This window comes from Leptinotarsa decemlineata, unplaced genomic scaffold (genome assembly GCF_025532065.1).
Source record: "Leptinotarsa decemlineata unplaced genomic scaffold, Ldec_3_MD MMD2_tig00000505_RagTag_RagTag, whole genome shotgun sequence".
Lineage (NCBI taxonomy): Eukaryota > Metazoa > Arthropoda > Insecta > Coleoptera > Chrysomelidae > Leptinotarsa > Leptinotarsa decemlineata.
In genome coordinates this window covers 12,257,723-12,281,078 of record NW_027412549.1, presented here as the reverse complement: position 1 = coordinate 12,281,078, position 23,356 = coordinate 12,257,723, and the positions used below count along the sequence as shown (strand labels likewise).

The 23,356-nt window shown below is 33.1% G+C and overlaps 1 protein-coding gene across 6 annotated transcripts in view; it reads left to right on the top strand.

Moving 5' to 3' along the window:
• LOC111505785 (uncharacterized) overlaps positions 1–23,310 on the top strand; it is a 170,226-nt gene extending 146,916 nt beyond the window's left edge. For 4 of the 6 annotated variants that reach the window (XM_023160654.2, XM_074173974.1, XM_023160655.2 and 1 more), the window contains 3 exons: positions 10,417–12,230; positions 14,588–14,810; positions 20,507–23,310. In XM_023160654.2, coding sequence (XP_023016422.2) covers positions 10,417–12,230; positions 14,588–14,810; positions 20,507–22,990 — 4,521 coding nt within the window. In that variant the 3' untranslated portion in view covers positions 22,991–23,310. The remainder of the gene's footprint in view (positions 1–10,416; positions 12,231–14,587; positions 14,811–20,506) is intronic. The other 2 variants (XM_023160657.2, XM_023160658.2) reach the window with 2 other exon arrangements.
• The last annotated feature ends 46 nt before the right edge of the window (positions 23,311–23,356 follow it).

Here is a 23,356-nt window from a genome sequence, read left to right as displayed (position 1 = left end):
GGACACACATCAATACAATGAAATTGTAACTTATCGCTGTCTGTACAAAAGATATTTGAGAAGAGCTCTTATCTACGGAATAGAACCAGTGCTGCAATCGTAAATGCTTTTTTTTCTAAACTTAAGGTAGGAACGTATTATACAAAAATGTTTTCACTTGAACACCACGGGGACGCAGTAGCGCTTAACAATAATTTTTTAAATTTTTGTCTATGCTTTTTCTGATTGATTCGGCCGTTACTTGATGAAGATCCATAGTAATTTCATAAACTACACCTCACGATTTGATCTCCACAAATTTTATTTGAAAAATATATCACGACATGTTTCACTAACACAGTGATTTTATCTATGCGTTTGTTAAGTTTAAAAAATTCTTAACCGATACAAGTGCTGTTTTCACTAGTGTATTGTGATGAGCTACACTTATTATTTAATGTTTGACTTATTTCAATCGGTGTTAGGAATCACACGTGTAAAGAGAAGGCCTCGTTAGTCCTTAGCTCGCACAAGTTTCTCAACTTCTGAGAGTTGTCGTTCGTATGGGGGCGACAACTGATTAACGGAAAAACAGATTTTAAACAGGTTCACAAATAAAAAAGTTTTCCATTCGTCGAAATTGAAAAAAAGATTCCAAACAAGGATATTATTGGGGGGAAAGTATCTCCAAAATAGCTTTTATACGGGAAAATGCGAGGATATCATAAAACATAGCTTTTAAACAAATTAGATCTGTTTCTAGCAGAAATTACTTTTTTGAAAGATGATTGTTTTGGTGTATGAACTTTATCAAAAAGAATAGAATATTACTGGAATTTAATCCAAACACCAAACCGTTATTTTTAACGTGTCAAGGTGTTAAAAATAACGGTTTGGTGTTTGGATTAAACTCCAGTAGTATTCATTACTACACCAAAGGTTCCAAACAGTGCATCACAAGAACAAAAAGTATAGGTATGCAGGATATCATTTCTCGATGATAAATACCAGATTTACACAAAAAGCAGTTTCCTGAAAAATAAGTTTCAGTTCTCTCCAATTCTGAACTCAAATAATTTTTTGTGGAGCAAAGCAGAGTAAAGATAAGAATCAGTATAATTTCTCAACTATGTTTTGATATGTGGAGAATAAAAACTCTCCACAATTTATCACCACAATTTATTATCAGTATCAGATGTTAAAACGTTAAAACCCTCAATCAGTACATGTTTCGAATCTATATAGGTTCATCATCAGCTAATTATTTAAAATTCTACAATTAAAGAAGAACAACATAACAATAGTTAATACAATGAAGTATGAAATACTTACATGGGGAAGAAAATATTCGATGGTGGAAGGTAAAAATACCCAAAAAAGGTCGATAAAAAATGTCAAGTATTCACTAAAAATATTTTGTTTTTGAATTGTTTCTATCGGTTTACAAAGATGATATTGTTAGGGGAGTGGGTAACAAATGAATATACTCTTTTGATGAGCGAAATACCAAGTTGTCACAAGAAGTAAGTAATATCCTAAAAAATAAATTTCAGTCTGTATTGAATATTATTTTTTGAAATGTTTACATCAGTTTGAGGGTATAATATTTTCAAGGGAGTAGCTGAATCGAATCTTTTGATAAGCGAATTACCAGATTATCATAAGAAGTAGTTTCTTGAAAATTGAATTTCATTTTTTCCAATTTTTTTTGAAAATCAGTTTGGGACAATGATATTTTCAGGGGAGTATCTAATGAATGCAATTTTTCGATGAGATAAATGATAGGTTGTCACAAGTAAAATAAATTGTCCAATCGCAGGCATCAGCTAGTATTGAACTATTTCGGAAAAGATCAAGTACAACAAGACAGAAATAGAGAAGTTATGAGTTGTTCAATTCTGAAAATGTTTACTTATTTTTTCTGTCACTTTTTAACCATTATCGAAAAAATGAATTGAATGGTCTGTAGCTCTCAACAAGATTAAATACAATTTTAACAATGGTGAATAAACACTGCAATAAAGATATCGATTCTTTGTTCGGTTGTCGACAATTAATCAGAACGTGATATTTCTAGTAATTATATCATTGATAAGAAATATATCAATTTGATTAAATCTACCTGTAAGTTCAATTCGTTGAATTTCTTAGAATTGATTACGCAACAGTTATTTGTGTTATTTTACATTTGAATAATTTAGTGCAATGAAAAATTCATAATAAAAGTAAAATCAAGAAAGTAAAGTGGTACATTTATTCAAGAAAATATTGAACGGCATTTATCTTTTCGCTATTTCTGGAAATAAACTAAATAGTGAGAAATGGAAAAGTTTCCTACTACGTAGTTAATAAACTTAATCATAATTTTAATTCTATATTTATTGAAAAATACATCATATATTTCGAAATAAAGTTTGTGAAGATCAAATCGTGAGGTGTAGTTTTTGAAACTTTATTTATTTTATAATCTATTCTATTTCATGAGTATCTATAATTCGTTATATATTTTGATGCAACCAAACTTATATTTTTTCTTGTTAGGAATCGCTCGCTAAAAGACCACTTTGTTTTGTTCAGGTCCTTTATTGCATTGTCTGCATCTATATAAGGTCTCCATCATACTATCCTAAGTTCTTTTGAAATTTTGAAAAAAAATATTATCTAATATGAAACTGATGACTGATATGGATGATATAAACAGGTACCAATTTGGCAGTCATGGTGTCGTGAGTGTCATACCAAGCTTCGTCCAAATAGAAAATTTGCCGTTGTTCTTGTCTATATTTAGTTATTTGTTCTATTTGTTACGCAATTCCACTATTCTTCTACTTTCCATAACTGCTTGACGTTTGTTTATTTTTTTGCTTAGCTTAGTTTCTTTATCCAATTCTGAAGAGTTTTGTCACAGCAGCTCACGTTATGGCCGAAAGTATTCAATTTCTTCCTTATGATTTCAGTTGTAGGAATCTCATTACTTTTGTAACTGTTGTATATTGTTTTTTCAATGATTTTATTAGATGAACATCTAAAGGTTTTGGTAATCCCGTATCACATCGCGTCTTGCGTTCATAAGGTTTGTTTTTGACTATTTTGCGTACAGTTGAGAAAGGAATTTTGATCAAATCTGATGTTGCTTGTAACAATTTATTTCCCTCGAAACCAAACTTGAGATGTAGATTCTTATGGGATGCATTGAAACATACTCTCTATGTTTCAATATTGAAATGCATCCGAATCTTATTCACTGGTATCTCTTTTTCGCATTGTTCACCATCGCTATTGGAATCACTACACTGGAAAAAGTCTGCGTTGTTATCACACTCGTTATTACTATCAGTACTTGTCCAAGGACGCCACATTTTAAACAGATAACAAAAGTTTTAAGTAATTATAACTGCACCAATAACGAATTTCAACACTCAGATCGCGATCAGTTCCTGAACTGAACACGAAGGTTATAACCAATGCCGCATTCTCCGATTTCTATTCGTCACCGTAACATGACTTCAAATCTGATTTTATGACTCTTGAGACAATCATAAAACTCGGTCAGTAAAAATTATCCAATACGAACCGCGTGTACTAGTTTGCTTCCGGTTTATTTCTATGTATTGGTTTTTTTGGCCTTTGAGTGTGCCGACAATTTTAAGAGTGCACAGTATCGTTTACTTCGACTATACTATTGACTATCCCGTATGTGATTAGTAAAAGAGGGTAACTTTCTGTCACTTGTTCGGGCAAAGGATATTCTTTTGAAAGAATGTGTTGCATGTCATTTTTCTCTGATATACAGATCGGAAGGAAAACAGGTCCCATATCAAACGTCAAATAATCAGAAACAATTTTGTTGTTCCAGTGAGTACTCGCAAAATTAGCGATTAACTATCGAATGACTGCACTATATAATGTCTATATTTAAAATTGTGAAAAACAATGGATTATTATAACAACCGGTTTAAGCTGCAATTAGCTGTTTTACGTAACTGAAGAAGGATGCAGAAAAATTCCACCTTCAATACCTAGTCACGAGATTATGACTTGTTGCCACAATACTCAGAGGATGTGACTCTTAACATTTTATTCAGTTATAAAAATTTTATACATTGCATAATATTTACTTCCTTGTATATTTAATTTCGCAGGCGGTTATCTCAAAATAAATAGCCGTCTAAAAATAAAAGCACTACTAACTGGCGGAATATCGGGAAAAAAGAAAGCCACGTGCTGCGAATGATTTCGAATTTGTTTTCTTCGCGACATCTATTTTCTCCAAAATAATCATAAGTTTTTTGTTATTCCGTGTAACGTTTCAGGTGGCCTTGACCGAGTGGAATGATTCACATTACTAATTCATTTCACGTAATGAATATTATAGAGAGAAATAATATCGCGGATAGATGAATAAATAACGCAGTTGTAATCAATTTATCATTTTATTTGCGTGGCGTGTGGCAGATTTAAGATTGTATTATTTGGTGTATGCGGGAAGTCAGGAAATATACTCAATGGAAAATGAAATATCTATCGTTGAATATGACAGCTGAACTCAGGTCGACTTCATCAAGATTGGGAAGTGAAAACGTAGTTTCTTGAAAAGTTTTCATTCCTTCTCGAGTAATCGACTAAGAGTATCTACCCACATCTACACAACACTAATTATGAATGATTGAAACGTGGAATGTTTGATCTGAATAAGTCCTCGGGGTTTCGATTAGGTTTCCGTAGATACTTTGTTTTAAAAAATTATAAATTCAATAAACTACATTTTATTCATCTAATAATTCCTTGTATCCGAAACACATTTTTTTTATCCCACTTCCCTTCGCACTTTACGCTCTGTGGTTCCTACAGTCTCATGAAGGCTTCTGAGAGTAAGACCAGTTTAAGTAGCACAAAGAAATAACTCAGCTGAATTTTTTGAAAGGCAATTACATGAAAACAATGTGCCAATGTGTCTAAGAAAATTGTAATAAAATTAAAACTATTATGGGTAATTTATTCAGAAAATATTCATATTCACACCAATACATTCTGAATAATGTATTCGTATGGAACAAAAAATATTATTTGAATCGCTGTTTAGTGTTATTTTTATTATCAACACGCTTTTATTAGCTTCACCTGTATGTATGTATGTGTTTGTTTGTTTGTAACTCTCAAGCTCGGGATCTGTATTTGACAAAATTATCGACATTATTGCTCGATCTATTCGCGGGCAGATGGCGCTGTATATAACCTCCTTGATATGTCGAAATTATTGTTTGATCTATTCGCAGGCAGATGGCGATGTACGTAACCTCTTTGATATATCGACATCATTGCTTGATTTATTCGGGGGCAGATGGCGCTGTACGTAACCTTCTTGATATAATTCGAACTCACTTTACATGTATTTCTTCATTTGAAAAAAGTATTTTTTTTATTGACACGTGTGCCTGCTTCTTTATTTGTAACCCTCCTTTGTGCGCCTGTTGCCTTGGGCTTGGTAGCTAATTTTCAGGCTCCCTCTCTGGAATCGGAAAATATCATTTTTCTAAACAATATACGGCTGATTGATCCCAAAGTTTAGATGAAATAAATATAGTTTGAAAAGACCAAAAACGCGCTTTTACAGCATACGAAACTAAATAGTGAAAATTAAATATAGTGTAAATAACTAAAAACCACGCTTTTAAAGATCATCGAACTGAAAAGTTAAAAATATTTTTTTAAATAAGCTTAAAACAATAACGAATGAAAAATACTAATATTATTGTGAAAAATGCGTGGGCGCTTTGTGCTATATTTTTTGTATATCAAGCTTCCGTCGCTTTTTTCACAATAATACTAGTATTTTTCGTTCGTTATTGTTTTAAGCTCATTTAAAAAAATATATTTTCAACTTTTTAGTTAGATGTTCTTTAAAGGCGTGTTTTTTAGTTTTTCAAACTATATTTTTTTGGTATTTAACCTTCCATAATCTGCTCAAGTATAATAAAGGGCACAATGCATAATATAAACCTCTGAAGAATTCAATTGGCCAATAACTTTTCATATTTTTCAGTTATATACTTAACTTCCCTCAAAACTTTTCTTTACGATGGCTGAAAGTAGTTTCTTTCCGTTCGTAAATTTTGAAATTATAGTTGTTCGAGTTTTTTATACTTCAAGATAGCTTTATTTTGAAATTTGGAATACCTAATTATAAAACAACGGCAGTGGTAATGTGCCGTACCTAGAAATAGTTTAAGTGGGATATTGATCCATTTGTTCATTTTTCCTGCGTGGATTGTTTTGGTTTTTTATCATGATAGAGCTGCGAGAAAGACTAAACTAATGTTAGTAATGGATTTTTTGAACTTACAACCCATTTTTGTTGTAGCCGATTCTCGTTTAATTCCATGCAGTCAAGTTTTCATACATTTAGGGTATCATACTGTATTGTTTTACAATACGTCAATAACTTCCTTAAACTCCCTCTTGAGCCAATGGTCTTTTATAGATGGCATCGTTTTCGAACCGCTTGACATGAATTCAGACATGTATTGTTCTTGCTAGTTTCCTCCCAATGTACATTTTCATATTCACCAGTCCTGACGTTCAATCTATTTAATGTTTCCAAGTCTTAAACTTATCACAATGTGAGATTGATACGCTCAGTAATTCTTGAATTGAAATACATTTTTTGTGTACAGGTTCAGTCCGATGATCTTTTTCTGAATAGTTTATTTAATAATATAGATATTTGGATGTGAATTGGTACTTGAGGTTTTTCAACTTGAAAAATTCAAATTTGATCCTAGTGTTGCTCTTATTCGTAGAGGACGCTACCTACTAATAACTCGACACTTTTTCCTGCATTCAATATCCAGCATTTATAATGATCGTAAGGATCACTTAACTGTTCGTTAACATGGCAACGCAAAAAATAAAATAAACTTACTAGCCTACTTGATACTTTGAAGGTGGGCCTTCACAATATTGTTCATTTGATTTAATTTTTCAGTAATTTTTCCGTTGTTTATTGTTGTTCAAAAATTAACGAGGAAAATGGTTGTACGTTGAATAGAAACAGTTTAAATAAAAATATCTCTATAGCAACTGCTTGAAGCGACTTTTGACCTGAATATATTTTTTTTGCTATACAAACATAGATACTCAAAAAAGTTATGACTCTTCAAAAGAGAAAAGACAAGAGCGAAACTAAAATCAACTTTGAGTTTCTCATGTTAAAAAACCAGTAACCAATTTATAACCAGATATTGACATTTTTTCAAATGAATATAAATACATTTTTCATATCAGAAACGAACGCTCATTACGCTCATTCGTGATATAAGCCCGTAATTTTATGAATGGATTGAGTGATTTATCTTATAATGTTATCCAGATTCTGAAGAGGCAATAAGACAAGTTTGTTATTCCGAAACTCCGATGTCCGCCATTGAGATTGACAGTGTTCCATATAAGGGAAATATCACCTCCTTCAATTACTATATCGTGTAGAAATCTTATGAATGATATCTCATTCATTGTTCATATAGAAGTAATTGAGTCGTAAGTATTTTTTCTTCCGTGTAATTCAATGTTTATATGAAAGTAGCTGTTTCGAGAGGGCTTTTCTTCCAGTTTGTGTCTGAAAGTTTCTTTTTTGTATTGAGAAGAGTTTATTCTGTAATCAATGGCTTCATTCCTTGCTTTGTCTCCCACATTTTTTTGTATAGAGATGGAGAAGTAGAAAATCAAAACCTTTTTCACCCAGAAATCTCATGCTTTTATAAACTTTTTCGAATTGACCATGCCCAAAAAATCATTCTGACACTTATCAAAAACCCTCTTTATAGTGCATATGGCCAATATGAATCACACACATGTATTTGAGTTGTTGTTTTTCAAAGATTTCAATGATTTCAATATGATATTGAGGAACAAGTAATCAGATCAATCTGAATAGTAGACACTTATTTAGCTTTAGAGTCGTGAAGTATTATTTTTTCACTCTTCTTCACTTTTTGGAAAGAAAAGTAGTTTCTTATAGTCATGTGAGTATATATAATGATATTCATTGAAGCAGGTGTTGCAGAATTGTGGAACAGAAAAAAAGCATTGTAAAACATTATTTTTAAGTATATTGTGTTATACTCCCTCTTTTTGCATGTTTCAGTGATCAAAACTGATTGAAATTAAAAAAATTTATCGAATTGATTAATTTAAAAATGAAATTACTACCATAGACTGTAAACAATGTACAAGGTTTTTATTAAACGTGCGGCAAAAAATTGAAGAATTATTACTTGGACTATTCTAAGGATATTTTGTCCTTTGGTGATTTTCGATTGGGCGCTTTCTTTCGAATTAACGGGGCGAATAAGAGCTTGGACAATAACAATTTTTGTAATAACGTAGCCATAATAAAAGTATAGCGTACTACACTGGACCTACCCAGTAATAAAAAATCTACCAATTCTATTGGTACCTATCAACAACATTCTGATAACTACAAACGGCTGCACACATTCAATTTGAATAGTATATCTCTTGTGATCCTGGTGTTTTTGAAAGAGTTCGAGAGTCGATGAAGAGAAGATTGGATTCTTGCATCTGAGCGGGGGGTAGTCATTTTCAACAGTTCTTGTAGATTAAGAAACATTACATGTAATTTTTGGTAATAAATTGTTATTGTAGAAATTCTAAATTCTTTTTTGCTCCGTATCTTCGAAACAAAGATCCCTATCAAAAATCATCAAAGGACAAAATATCTTTAGAATAGTCCAAGGAATAGTCCTTTAAATTTTTGCCGCATGTTTAATAAACACCCTGTATAATCGAAACTACAAGACTGAGTAAGTCTTGAACTATTTAGTAAGTTCGGACAAAATACGTAATCAATAACACATTCAGCATTATGAGCCATGTTTACTTTCGCATTTTCCAACATGGTACAATTCATGATTTATCGTAATCTTTTGTTAGTTTTCGGAGTTTCATACTGCTCTGAATAGACGAAGGACACGTAGAAAAACACAAGTGGAATACTGTAACAGGGTCGGATTGAGATCAGGAAATTAAAAATCTTTTTAATTAATAGATATTTACGATGACTCACAATTTTTTTATATATTTTTTTACTGAATGTTCCTATCACGTTGATTTCTAATGATAGACTGGATGACATGAGAAAAAAAATATTATTTTTGAAATAATTCATATTATTATAAAAACAATTTTGTTTTTTTCCTTATATACTTGAATATGTTGCTGCAATATTCAAATTCAATTTAAACGATAAAAATAGATAATCTAGTAAATATTTTACATGTTTGTGTCAAATACACGTAATAGCAAAATATTATACTTATGAAAATACATCATAATTCATAATTTTTTATTATGCGAAATATTGATTACGTTTTGTAGTTTTTCTGTTCATGAGTACGTGATACACAAAATGGGAAAGAAAAAGAGATTTCTTTCGAATTCAATATACGTTCCAGTTAGTATATCTAGTGCCAATAAATTTGGTTGTTTTTTTCTAATATGTATGGATATGGATATGTATGGATATATATATATATATATATATATATATATATATATATATATATATATATATATATATAATTACAATAATCACTTATTTAGACGTTTTGTAATCTTTACAATGGAAAATAAGAACACAAAACGAAAAGAGTTTTCAAAACATTATTGTCCTCAAATAATACACATTCGAATGAATCCATTTTTGAGATTGTTAAATTGTATTTTTACGTTTTCAATTTCAGGTATCACTTATCAATGTGTTTCTTTGAAAGAACACAATTGTTTCATCTGTTGTGTTCATGTCTGAACCTCTGCCATCGTATCATACTGGTACTAAATAATTTTTCGAAGGCATTGTAAATGTTCTTGCAGAAAAAATGTCTTGATTCATCTATTCAGTCATTGAAATTAGATAGATATTTAACTTCAATAAGTAGAATTTGAAACCTCTGTTGTAAAATAAATCTTTGAAAACACTTTTCCAGAAACTGGCTCCTAACCTAACCTTAAGCCATCAGTCTCCTGATGCTGCTAACTCTCCTGATGTTGCTTACTAGATTATTGAAATGCACGTCGAGGGACAGTATTTTTGGCGGGAAAAGAGTTTTCAAAAGGTTTAACTTCAAACATTTGAAGTTATTATTATTTAGTAAATGAGTCCGGTCCTGATGAAAAACATGAATAATATCTTATAGGTGTGCCTTACCTGCCGATACCGCTTATCACTAGCGCGTTAAACGGTGTGTGCAGTACAGCGCGCGATATGTGATAACACCACACCGATCTTTGCTTTGGGCGGTACAAAATCGTGCTTTCTTGGTTATAATTTCGAACGTCCATTGATTTCCGCTCGGCTTTCTTAAGATAAGTGTTTACTTTGTCGGGTTTACTAAAGTCGCGCTTTATTTGTGTTCGCAGGCCGCTAAGAGTTCAACAGAATCGCCAGAGAATCCAGCGGAAGAGACCAAAAAGAAACCGAAACCAAAATTAACAATACCCAAAAAACCGAAAGCTGCGGAAATTTCAAGCATTGAAGGGAAGCAATTTGGCGGATCGGACTTCATAAACCCCGATGACATAATCCATCACGCCAATGGAAAAGTTTATTTCAAGAATAAATGCAAATTATGTAATTTCAAGACCGCCTGGGACACGGAAATGGCCAAACATGAAAAGAAAGCACACAACATCGACAGAGAGGAGAACATACAGCCGGTGATCAAGAAACCTCCGAGACCTATACCAAATCTCATTCCCATTCCTCCCCAGATGTCCCTTCTGAAGTCAAACCAACCAAGACCAGACTACCAGTCGAAAACAGTCGAACTTCCAAAACCCAGTGAACCAATCATGAGCCAAAAGGATATTAACGACATTTGTGCGAAATCCTCTAACAGTGTACTCAAAGACTTCGCTTCATTGTTCAGTGCTGAAGACGTATTCAAATCGTCTGCATCAAAGGTACCTGATCTGATACCAGCATCCATGTACAATAATTTCTCGTCGCCGAAAAGTGATCGGCTAACTGAAGTATTGAAACAAAAGAATGCTTCTTTCTTCGACAGCCTCAGAGAAAAGTTGGAGCTAGGTACCGGAGGAAGTTGCAATCTAACCTGTAACGTGTGCGGACATGAAAGCAAATGTCTCACGGAACATGCTAAACACCAAAAATCGTGCGGAATCCAAACGGGGAAAGTCCAAAGCGTGATTCCAATGCACAACATCAGTTCTTCACGGTGTCAGTTTTGCAGACAAAGGTGCAAGTCTAGCACGGACCTATACAATCATCTCCAAATGTGCCCTGACGCACACAAGGCCCAAATGCTGACGATAAAGAAAGAGGAAATCGATTCGGAGAACGAAAGCGAGCTGACGATAAAGGAAGAACAGGTTAGCGATAACTCAGAAACTAAGCCGCACCCGATGGAAAACAAAGTGTTCGTGTGGAACGACATTCTGGTGCCAATGGACATCGAAGTGGATGACTCGAACTACGAGTACACTGAGGACAAAGTCGACGACAATGTCTCTTTGGATCTGTCCATTCGTACTCAATCGCCAATGGATAGCGAAAGCAGCTTTTTGGGCCAAGAAGTCAACAATCCCGGCAGTGTCCACCACTCACCGCTGCCCACGGGGTCCGATAAGGTGCCGACTCATGGTAACGATATATCGGTGGCTCAACACAAACGTGTCTTCAGGTGTCCACATTGCACCTTCTGGGCTTCTACGGCATCTCGTTTCCATGTTCACATTGTCGGTCACTTGAATAAGAAACCGTTTGAGTGCTCTTTGTGCGCTTACAGGTCGAATTGGCGATGGGACATCACGAAACATATCAAATTGAAGTCTGTGCGAGATCAAGCTCACGAATCTGCTAGAGTTTTGATGACAGATGAGACGGGGCGAAGGAATTATACCAAATATAATAAATACTTGACAGAGATTCCTGTGAGCGGTAATCAAACGATGGACACCAGCGGTGGTTGCGGTACCAGACCCAAGCACTACCACGAGAGGAATTCATCTCCTTCTACAAGCAAATCTGATACACCAAAACTGAACAGGGCTCCAAACAGCAACGACTTCAGTCCCTTGCTGAAGAACTCTCTGAGACCTCCACCAGCTCTAAAAACTGCCGATGGCTCGTTCTTGACTCAGTTTGCAGACAAGAAACGGCCGAGCAATGAGGGAAAGCGAACGCTATTCAAGTGCAAAAAATGCAATTTCAAGTAAGTAACATTATTTTATGTTTGCATTCATTGGATACGTGTTCTGCATTCAAGGTTTCACTTTTTGAATGCGTATCGTTATGTAATAACTTCTATTGAAATAAGCTTTATTTCAACCACGAAATATTGCAAATCAGTAATCTGGAATTGCTTTGTCGATAAGTTTTTATGGGCTACTAAGGAATGGTTAACGATATTACTCTCAACAAAGACTTTATCTTTTGCGAAAAATAAAACTTTCTGACAATGGAATTACTCATAACACTAGTTGAATTTGCTGTATCCAGATGTTGATAATTGAAAAATATTATTTATTCATCATTCATTTACGATCTCATTTATTCAAACGTCATTTCAAAGGATGAGTTTCTAAACCCAAATTTTTTATCATTCATTTACGATCTTATTTATTCAAACATCATTTCAAAGGATAAGTATCCAAACCCAAATTCATTGAGACGGACACAAACATTAGATGGATATATTAGAATTTTCTTCTACTTTTTAAACATTTTCTACCAATATTGTTCTTTTATTATTAACTCAAATATATTTTTGCCGATTTGAATGAAACGAGTTGTGTTTGTTAGTAGTAAGTAACAAGCGGCTTTTTTTCATGAAATTAGATTACGGATAATAATTTCAGTGACGTCGCAGAGGTTTACCTACCTGATTGATATTTATGGAAAAAATTATTGTACGCAACTATTTTTCTCCAAGTTTGATATTTTTATCAGATTGAACAATTAATAAAAAAACCGGTTTGAAAACAAGCTTTTACACAAACGTTCTAATTTAAAAAATTTATTTCTTCAATTGTTTGATCTAGGTTATTCTGCAACATATTCAAAATCTTTCCGCGTAAGATAACCTACTTTGTAACCTCTTTACTCACAGAATAACCTAGATCAAACAACAACAAATTATTTTTATATTTTTAGTGCTTTCCTTTAAAAAAAATTTTTATTTTTAATTTTTAAACATTTTCCGTTATTCGGAAACGAAGCAAGTTAAGACATACGTTCATACACCACCTTTAATTACTACTACTACTACTATACTAATTCGTGAGACGAAAATCTATTTCTTCAGAAATGATTCGTATTCAATTAAATATTGAATGAGGGAATGGGAATCTTGGCTTTTGTACTTTCGTCACGAGAATTGAAAATTACCACTATACGTTTTACGTCGCTAAAGGCGTAATTAGTTGTGGACATACTCTCATCTCATTACAATGGAAACTTTAATACCTAGTATGTAATACTAGCTATATATAGGTATACAGTTCTCCCTGAATCGTATAGGTATACACATAATTTTACCACTTCATTCGTTCTCTCTCTCTCTCTCATGAAACAAGTGAGGTAACGGATGAAGGGTGCAGTAGGGAGAGTATAAAATGGAATATTTAATGAGTAGGAGGAGTGGGACACTATTAATTCATACCATTTATCTATATTGAAACCTATAGTATTTTTACCATTCACAAGGTCTTGCAAAGTAATGTAAGTTGATCAACTTTCAGTACCCACTAAAGAATAACACTGAAACACTGATATAGAAATACTCCTTCGGTATCCCTACAACGTTTCATGGGAACTTTCTTCTAATTTTTGTAATATTTCTATGTTTAATTTGTCCATCTATATTCAGATGAATACACTGCTGTAGTTGCAGTTGCCACAGAATAAGGAAATTTCAAGAATATATCGCGAAGAACATCCCAAGAACATGCTCGATCGTTAAGAACTTAGAAAATTACTGGACAAGGGTGAATTAACTCTATGCTGGGTGTTATAGCCAAGGAAAAACAGCATGAGATTGATTAACATGGATCATGTCCATATGTAGGCTCAGAACCAGCTGTGGAGGTAACAAAACCTTTGGTACTGAACCAGATTGGAAATAAGAAACATAAAGAGTACTGGAAAAATATACCCAGTAATGCACAAAAGATGGCTTCCAAGTATCAGGAAAAAACACTTCCTAATTGAATAGCATTATGGCATTATTGAAGAGCGTTTTGTATTGAAATTTTTCAGGTCGTTGCCAAATTTAATCCATCATGTTTCGTTAATTTCCTGGAAAACAACTCCACTCAACACTAGTTATTGTGTGAGTTGTTCAGCTCTAGTATCAGTTGTATACACCATTCGAGAACTAGACATTCTATCTATAGAATGAAAAAAAAATCGCACTATAGAACATTGTAAAATTTGATACTCATCAATTTCTCTCTCACCACTTCTAATTCGCCATCTAAGTATTATTCGTTGGTTCTCCAGCTTTATACTAATCAAAAGCCTAAATATTGTAGTCGATATGAACTTCTAATTCTTTATCAAAATTTACAGAGACGCATCTAGGGATATTCTGCTGCAGCATGTGAAGGATCACTACCGTGTTCAACAACTGAGCGGAGCAGAAGCATCAACAAGCGAACAGGATATGATAAGGGGTACGAGTCCTGATAAAGATGAGGCAAGTGTAAATAACCTAACGGGGGGGAAGGGAGGCCCGGCACCCTTCCGTTGCGGTCATTGTAACCAGGTATCTAACTGGAAGCATGTAATTCAGGTACTAACCTTACTAACCGATTAACTATCATTTTTCTCACTGGCACAATCGGGAGGGAAGTTAGGAAATATTCTTGATCAAATTTCTTCACAAAATTATGGGCTTCGGTTTTTCATATGTAATATGTGGAATTGAGACAACTCATAATGAGCAGCTCTCAACTTTTTCATAAGACAAAAAAGGTCACTTTGATTGTGATTCTATGTGTTTATTAATGTGATGAAATGATTTCTGATTTAAAAATCGTTGTGAAATAAAAGTAAAGCAATGATCAATTTTTAATTATGAAAAGTAGGACAAGTCTTCATATCGAGAGCTTTTTTATCTATTCAAAAACAAAAATTGTGACTCAAAACTAGTTTTCAGCTTTTCATAGTTTTTTTGCTTCAAAATTTCAAGACAATTATTGTTATTCAGTCGTCTTTTATTGACTTATCTGGTAGTCAGGTAAATCTGATGACTAAAAATATTATTTCAACAAGCTATATATTATAAACTATTAAGTATTGGTCCACCATCAGTATTCATAATATTATCATGTTGACTTATTTCTAAGCTCCCAAACGCATCTAAATGCCTGTTGTTAACTTGTCCAACTAATCTTAATGAAAAGAATGGTTTTGTTGCAAAACATGATGGGTGACTGCTGATTTTTCTGGTCTTTCATATTTTAGATTTACGGTAAGTGTTTTTTATATCTTATTTTAATAGACCTTTTAGTTTTGCAACAAAACCTTTCCATAGACTTCAGTTCATTGAGATTAATTAGACAAGTTAACAACAAAAGGCATCCAAATGCCTATGAGAGCTTAGAAATAAGTCAATAATATATGACTGACAACGATGGTGGACCAATACCTAATAGTTTACTATATAGCTTGTTGAAATGATATATTTAGTCATCAGATTTACCTGACTAGCAGATAAGGCAATATTGTGAAATCATTTTTAACACAATTAAGACGCAGGTACCTGGAATAAATAAGGACAACATGGTATGTAGATTTAGTTCAATCTTCCTCGTGAAGATGATCACTTGGTGATTGAAACACGTGTCGAGGTGTTAAAAATAGCAGTGTGATGTTGTGATAGAACTCCACTGTTACTACACCAAAGGTTCCAAACAGTGCATCACAAGTTCATTAGGTTAGTCCTTTGAAACCACAATATTCAAATCCAAATTTAAACTTTCTGCTTTCTTCCTCTGATTAAATTTCTAATCTTCATACTACAGCTTTTTATTTTATTGTTATTATAATGTGATAATCAATATGTGCAGTCTGTTTCATTGATTGATTAGAATTCGAATAAATCCTAAACAAGCACTTTTCCCAATCACCAAAAATGCAATACTCTTCTCGACGCAGGTTTCACCAGCTAAGTTGGCGTCTTCAGGAGATGAAGAAAATTCTGCTGAAGACGTCAACTTGGTTTGTGAAATTAATACTTGGATTTTAATACAGCTTCTTCTATTCGAAAATGAATTAGTTCAGATAAACCAATGAATCACTTGCAGACAGAACTTTGTGGGTATCGACTGTTGATCAGAACTATCAATGAAGCTCATCCTGAAATATCAATCGTTACATACAAATGTACAATTAATTCCCGACCTGATTGTGCCAACGCTTGTTTTCATCAAAACGCTTCATTAGTTTATGTAAAAAGTCCAGACTTTTTTCAAAGTCACAAGGACATTTTGTAAATTACTTGTATCGAACACCGTTTAGTAGTGATTATTTTAATGACCAACTGCTGACGTAAAACCAATTGTATTTTGATCATAAGTTAGTGATCGCAATACTAAAGGTTTTTGTCTGTACTTGGATACAGTGAGACGTTTTACTCAAAAATTTCAGCTTGATATTTAAAATATGGAAACATCTCAAAATCTTTGCACATTATGCTACTTGTTCAATACAGAAACTAACACATTACTTTAATATCCTGCTGAACATAATCTAACGGAATAACAGGGTTGTAAATTTTGGATATTCATGCTTCCACTTCAAATTTTAATGTAAAGAACACAAAACATCAAATATAAGGAAGAATGAAAGGTGATTTTTGTATATCAGAATACCTCGAATAAGTGGACTTGACGATTATTCTTATGAAGACGCCATCTATGAGATTGATAAAAAACCCAAAACCTGCCATTCAAAAATAAATGCGGGTTCCAACGGTGGTCCTTGCAATCAATATTGATGAAAATTTATACCCATCCTATGAACTTTTTTAGTTCATATTCATTTTATCAGTGGTACTTTAACAAGGACAATCCTGAGTAAGAACTGAAGATAACAGTCCACTTCATAAATACGCCATCTATTAGATCTACAGAAAACTGTAACTTAAAAAATAAAAAAAAAGTCCTGTCCTTGGGACCTTTCAAGCTGAGCTAAGTCATGGGAGTTTTTCAGGAATGGATTTGATAAAAAGTAAAATTACCACCTTTCCGTTTCTCACACAAATCTCTAGTTGGTTGTCCCTTGGAAAAAATTTTTGAACATACAAAAATGCCGTTAACTATCATTATTTCTTGATTTCATATTTGAAGAAATAGGACAAAACACACATTTTCATTATAGTATGTAAAAAACGTTTGAAAAAAAAAATATAATGAAAGTCGAGTGGAGTCGAATATTTTATTTTTTGTGAAACTAATAAACTCGTCCTTCAGCAAATGTTAAATATAGACTAATGAAGCGTTTATGCATGTGCATGTCTTTTTTCAGAACCATTATTACTAACGTCTAGAGGTTTATATTCTTGTGAATATATTTATTGTTATCATAGACAACTCCAACCTGACTTATCAATTTTCACTCTATTAACGAAAATAACAAGTCTGTAAGCAAGTAGTCTTGACTTGTAAATTTCAAATATTCTGTAATCAACTTTCGGATAACAAAGGCCTTTTTTTTTAATCACCTCCGTTGATAACATGTAGAATTTCATGTTCAGCTTTAAAATGGTTTAGAATTCAGGAAACAGTAGATTCCTTTTTTTACACTGGCACTACGTCACTCTCATACTAATAATTCATCAAATATGTTTTAAAAGAATAATGTTATAATTAATTTTGCACTGAAAATCTATGTAAAAATTCAATGTCTATTTAAATAAAAATAGATAAGGAAGATCTTTGAAAGTTAGTTTAATGCATAAGTTCGAAAATGTCCTTATAGAACGAAACTGTAGTAACGTTAGTTACAAATAAAAGTGGTAAAAAACATAGGAACTTTCAATTCTCTTTTCTTCATTATGATTTCCTAGGACGTAGTAATGGCTACATCCATCAATTTATCTTTGAAACAATTTGTTTTGACAATTGAATCAGAATTATTACTTATTTATATATAAGAATTACATAAAAAAATGTGAGTAAGACATTGTCTTTTAAAAGAAAATAATAGTTTTAATTTGTCAAAATCATTTAATACAAATAATTGTACTGTAAAAAATGAAAAAAAAATATCCCAAATTCATGAGAATTGGCCAAAATTGTTGTTAAAACGATACGAAAATCTACTAAAAATGCTTTTCACATAAATTGGAAGTGTTTACTTGCAAAAAAAAGTTATTATGAGCGTAGGGTAATTTAGAAATAGATTCGAATGCATAAATTAAATACTCAACTACTTTTTGAAACTTTTCCAAAACTGTGGAAAATATGTAACGTTTTCATTCAGATACAAATCGGAAGTAAAACCCCTTCAAAACATAATTTTTTCGCATTCAATTTGTCCACCAAATGATATGAATATGAATGTTCTCTATGGTGCTTTTGGTATTTGAAAAAAGAAAAACAATAGTTGGTAAAAGTATTATACAGAAAAATGATAAAAGTAAATTTTCTTTTTATTTCGTTTCTTTAGGTAACTATGTTTTTAAAAATTGTCTACATTAAACTGTTACATTCACAAGATGATGTCTTTTCTTTTAAAAAATGTCTCGATTGGTGAAACTAAGAGGCCATTGAAAGTCTGAATTACCCAGCACAAGAGAAACCAGCAAATTGGGAATAGCAGAGCATGTTTGTACTCATCAACATAACATCAAGTGGGCCTGAGATGAGATTATCCACCGGAAGGAACATTGGTTTAGGAGAAAATTCAAAGAAGTTGCATATATGTTGTCCAACGACGTTTTCAGAAAGATAGCGTAGGGATACGCAACATATGGAAACCTATAATCAAGCGAAAAACGGCCAACTCCCACTAAACCGGTGGAGCGGAAAGAGGGACGAGGGGATAGGTGAAACCGTTCGAATGGCCTGTAAATAGTCTTTTCTCCGAGGAATAGTCCAGTTATTAATCATCACCCGAAAATGACTGTGGATACTAACAATTGAAACATTGTGAAGTTTTACTTTTTTTAATTTCATTTGTAACTGTTCAATTTTATAATTTTTGCTCATTTTCATTTTATTGCAATTTAATTTCACGTTTTTATTGTTCAATATTAGGTACTGTTTACCAAACTTGCTTATGTGATAAAGAGAATGTTTATTCTCAACATCGAGAATAAATTGAGACAGATGAGTGATCATAAAAGAATAAAAAAATAATTGAACCTACTAGAATTGTTTTCAAGAGGATTGTGACCCAAAATTGATTTTGATAAACGGTGCTACAAAAGACAGATTCTGAAACTCCTTGAAACATTTGATTATTAACTGTTTCAGTACATAATGAGAACTAATGTAATTAATTATTTTGTGAATATTCTTGCAACTGATTTTTTTTAACGTTAGTTCTATTTCAAAATAGAGTAAGGTCGATATTTATGTGTTGAATTTGTTATTTTTCATTTTATTCAAGTTTCCTTCAAATTATAAGAAATTGTAAAATCATTTTCAGTGATGAAATCAACATTAACAAAAAGTCTATAAACACTTCAGTAATTTCTATAAAAAGAATGTGCCTACCTTGAGGAGAGAATATTTTTTTAGAAAAAACCTTTTTGGATGCTTCTTCTCCATTAATGTATAAAGAATGTTTGATATACATCTATGTAATTCAATATTCATAACGAAAATTATTTGTTTCAGAGGGTCTTTTTTTCGATTTGTATATGGAAAAAACATTTACTTTTTTTCCATTATTTATATTGTTAACGAAAAAGTAAAACGCAAAACAACTTAAAGTTTGATTTACCTTGAGGTGTTCCAATTGTGTCACATTTACTTCATATTAACGTAACTCTAATTTTAAAATTTAATATTTTTCATATTGGACGGACATGCTCTTTGAGTCTCAATAGATGTCTCCTAACAACCTGAAATATCTGCCCCAAAAGAAACTATACCTTAGTATAGTGTCTCTACTAATTGAATAGAAGATTGACTATGCAAATTATAAGTTTGGTATCTTTCTCCGTATGTCTAATTTTCATTTTCAAAGTCTGTACATTGTGCGGCCTTGGGATCAAGAAAACTATTATAACAATTATTTTTGTTATAATTATCCACTTGTGAACAGGTACACAGATGACTTCATATATTCTATAGTTTGTACAATTATGAAAGCTATCAACTCACTAAAGTTGATTCGCCTGCTTCTTTGAAAAATTCAATTTTACACTATACACTGTTTCTAATTAAGAATCCTGTGGAGCACTATATGTTTTTACGCTTTTTATGTTCAAAGATGTATCTGAATTTCAATTTCAATATATATTTTTTTTTACAGAGACACTGCAGATTGAAACACAGTGGAGATATCCGAGTGGTAAGCAACAAAAATGGTCAAGTAAAAATTGAAGTTGAAGAATTAACCGACGAACCAGACCACATTGACATTTCTCAGGAAGGCACATTCAAATGCACTTTCTGTCCGTTTTCTAATGATGACAACATGGAGTTTGAACAACATTTGGCGGGACATATACCAGCAACTAATAGTATTTTGAAATGTTATTACTGCAAGTATTTCGTCTCTAAGAAAGAAGACATGTACGATCATCTCCGGTTACATGGAATAAATGATCCTGAAGAATTCCTAGAGAAGTTAGCATCAGAAAAAGCTGCAAATGATAGTGATGGAAAGAAGTTCAGGTGTGTGACCTGTCCTTATGTTACCAACTCCAAGTCGCAATTCACCTACCACAAGCAGTTTCATAAGCCAAGGGGTGGCCAGTATACTTGCTCACACTGCTCTTATAATGTAAGCAAGCGGCATTTGCTTCACCAGCACCTGAAGGTTCATGGCATCAATGTAGCTTCCCACAAGCAGAATGGTGAAGCAATGTACTTGGATGAAATAACAGATGAAATTGAAGAAGTTCCACAGATACCATTCCCCATTGATCTTCAAAATTTCCCGGACATACCTTTGGTCTGGGTATCGAAAAATGGAAAATTCTCCAAAATGTTCAAGTGCCGCTATTGTCCCCATGTCAACTTGCGGAAAGTTAATATACAAGAACACGAGAAGATGCATAGTATTCGAGAAAAGAATCCAAATGCTACTAGGTTAAGTGACATTGAACACAGGTGTACGGAATGCAACTATGTCTGCAATAATGCAGGTGTGTTATCATCACACTCGAAAGTACATCAGGGTTTATACGGTAGTGTTCACCGCTTGGTAGATCCATCCAAAACTGACGAAGAACAAATAAAAGAGCTTAGTAGGAGTACCGGTATCCATCCTGTTTCGGAGAATACCTCCCAAGACGATTCTGAAGCTGTTGATTCCCCTGTAATGGAAACAGATGAAATTGATAGCTCTTCAGGTTCTGGATCTATTTTGTACTTTTGCAAAGAATGTCCGGCAAGATTTTTGAAAGAAACTGAGTTCGGTATTCACAAAAGGTTCCACGGATCAAGGTTATTTTATAAATGTGATCACTGCAGTTACACCTCTAGAGAAAGACCTCATTTAACCTCCCATTCCAAGGTACATACAAGTGAATACCAAGATCGAACCAAAACTCTACAAAACATGTATCTGACGAGTTCCAACTATTCTCAACCAAAGATTCATGTTGGAAAAACCATAGACTGTGAACCAGTTTGGGTTGTTGTTGAAAACAGCAAGAGTAACCATATGGAAATGAGTACTTTATGTAGCATATTAAGTAAGCCCGTGAAATCTACACAGAATGTGCCATTATCTGGAACAGACTTGTTTCTTCAAAAATCGGAGGCTCAACAGAAACAAGCTGCTGAGTTGAACAGAGAGCCTCCTTCACCCCCTCCGCCCAAATTGTTGGATCTGGATATCAAAGAGTTAATGCATGGAAATCCAGATTTCATCTACCAACCCTACTTGAAAAACGGCCGTTTGAAAGAGAAGAGATACAAGTGCCATATGTGCCCCACTGCATTCGAAAAACGAGAACAGTACAGAGTTCATTTGGGTCTCCATGGTTCAAAGCAACGTTACAAATGTGATTACTGTGATTATTCAGTAAAGTATTACGCTAATTATGTACAACACTTAAAGAAACATAAGATGAATGCTGATGCACATGCTGCCAGACGTTCAAGTGACGAAGCAGAGTTAGAAATTGACGAAAGTTCAGAAGTTACCAATGAAGTTATTCCTTGTGGTTCTCGAGTAGAAGACACTAAACCAGGTGTAGCTGACCAGCAAGTTGCCAATCTGATACATCAGCGACAAGCCGGCCAGGTCAAAGATCCCATTGTTGAGGAGAAGAAGATTTTCTGGTGTCCGAGCTGCCCGTACACAAGCAGCAGAAAAGACGCAGTCGACAATCACCAAAAGCGGCACGTGTGCGTTTCAGGTGTGAAATGTACTTATACTTGCGAACACTGTGATTATTCTGTGCCCCAAAGTCACTTCTTGAGAGAACATAACAAACTTCATTTCATGCCAAATAAAGTGAACCAAGTAGAAGGTTTCATGAGTTGTGATAATATAAAGTTAACATCAAACCAAATCAATGAGGCCAGTAGTTCAGACGAAGACAGCATCGATGATAAAAGATTAATTTTTGAGGAACATGGGTCCAAATTTACCGAAATACTTTTTCAACCTCAATTAACTGCTGACGTCGCAGAACGTTTCAACAATAATGAAGGTGAAAAACAATTTGTCAATATACAAACTGGTGAAGTAGTTGATAGAAATGTCATTAGTGATATGCAATCCTCTCAGATGACAATCAAAGAGGAGTGTAAAATGGAAGTAATTCAGTCAAACTTCTAGTGATAATTATAAATTTATTATATCTTATTTATCAGAAATTTACTTAAAATTAATTAATGAATTGAATTATCGTGTTAACAATGCCTTAGTCATAGAGTATTTTTACAAAGTATTTTCACACGATGGTAGTTAAAAATTTAATACTGTGTAGTATTATCAACCATTTAATACCATATTAGATGTACATATTTTGTTTTGTTAAGAAGTATTAATTATTATTTTCATGGGGTTTAATGCCAAAGCATTCAATGCCAAAATTTGCCATAACTTTATTGTTGTTTTTGTTTTGCAGATGAGAAAATATATGAATTACAAATCAATTGTTAATTCAGTTTCAAGTTTATCCCAAACCTCATTGATTTTGCC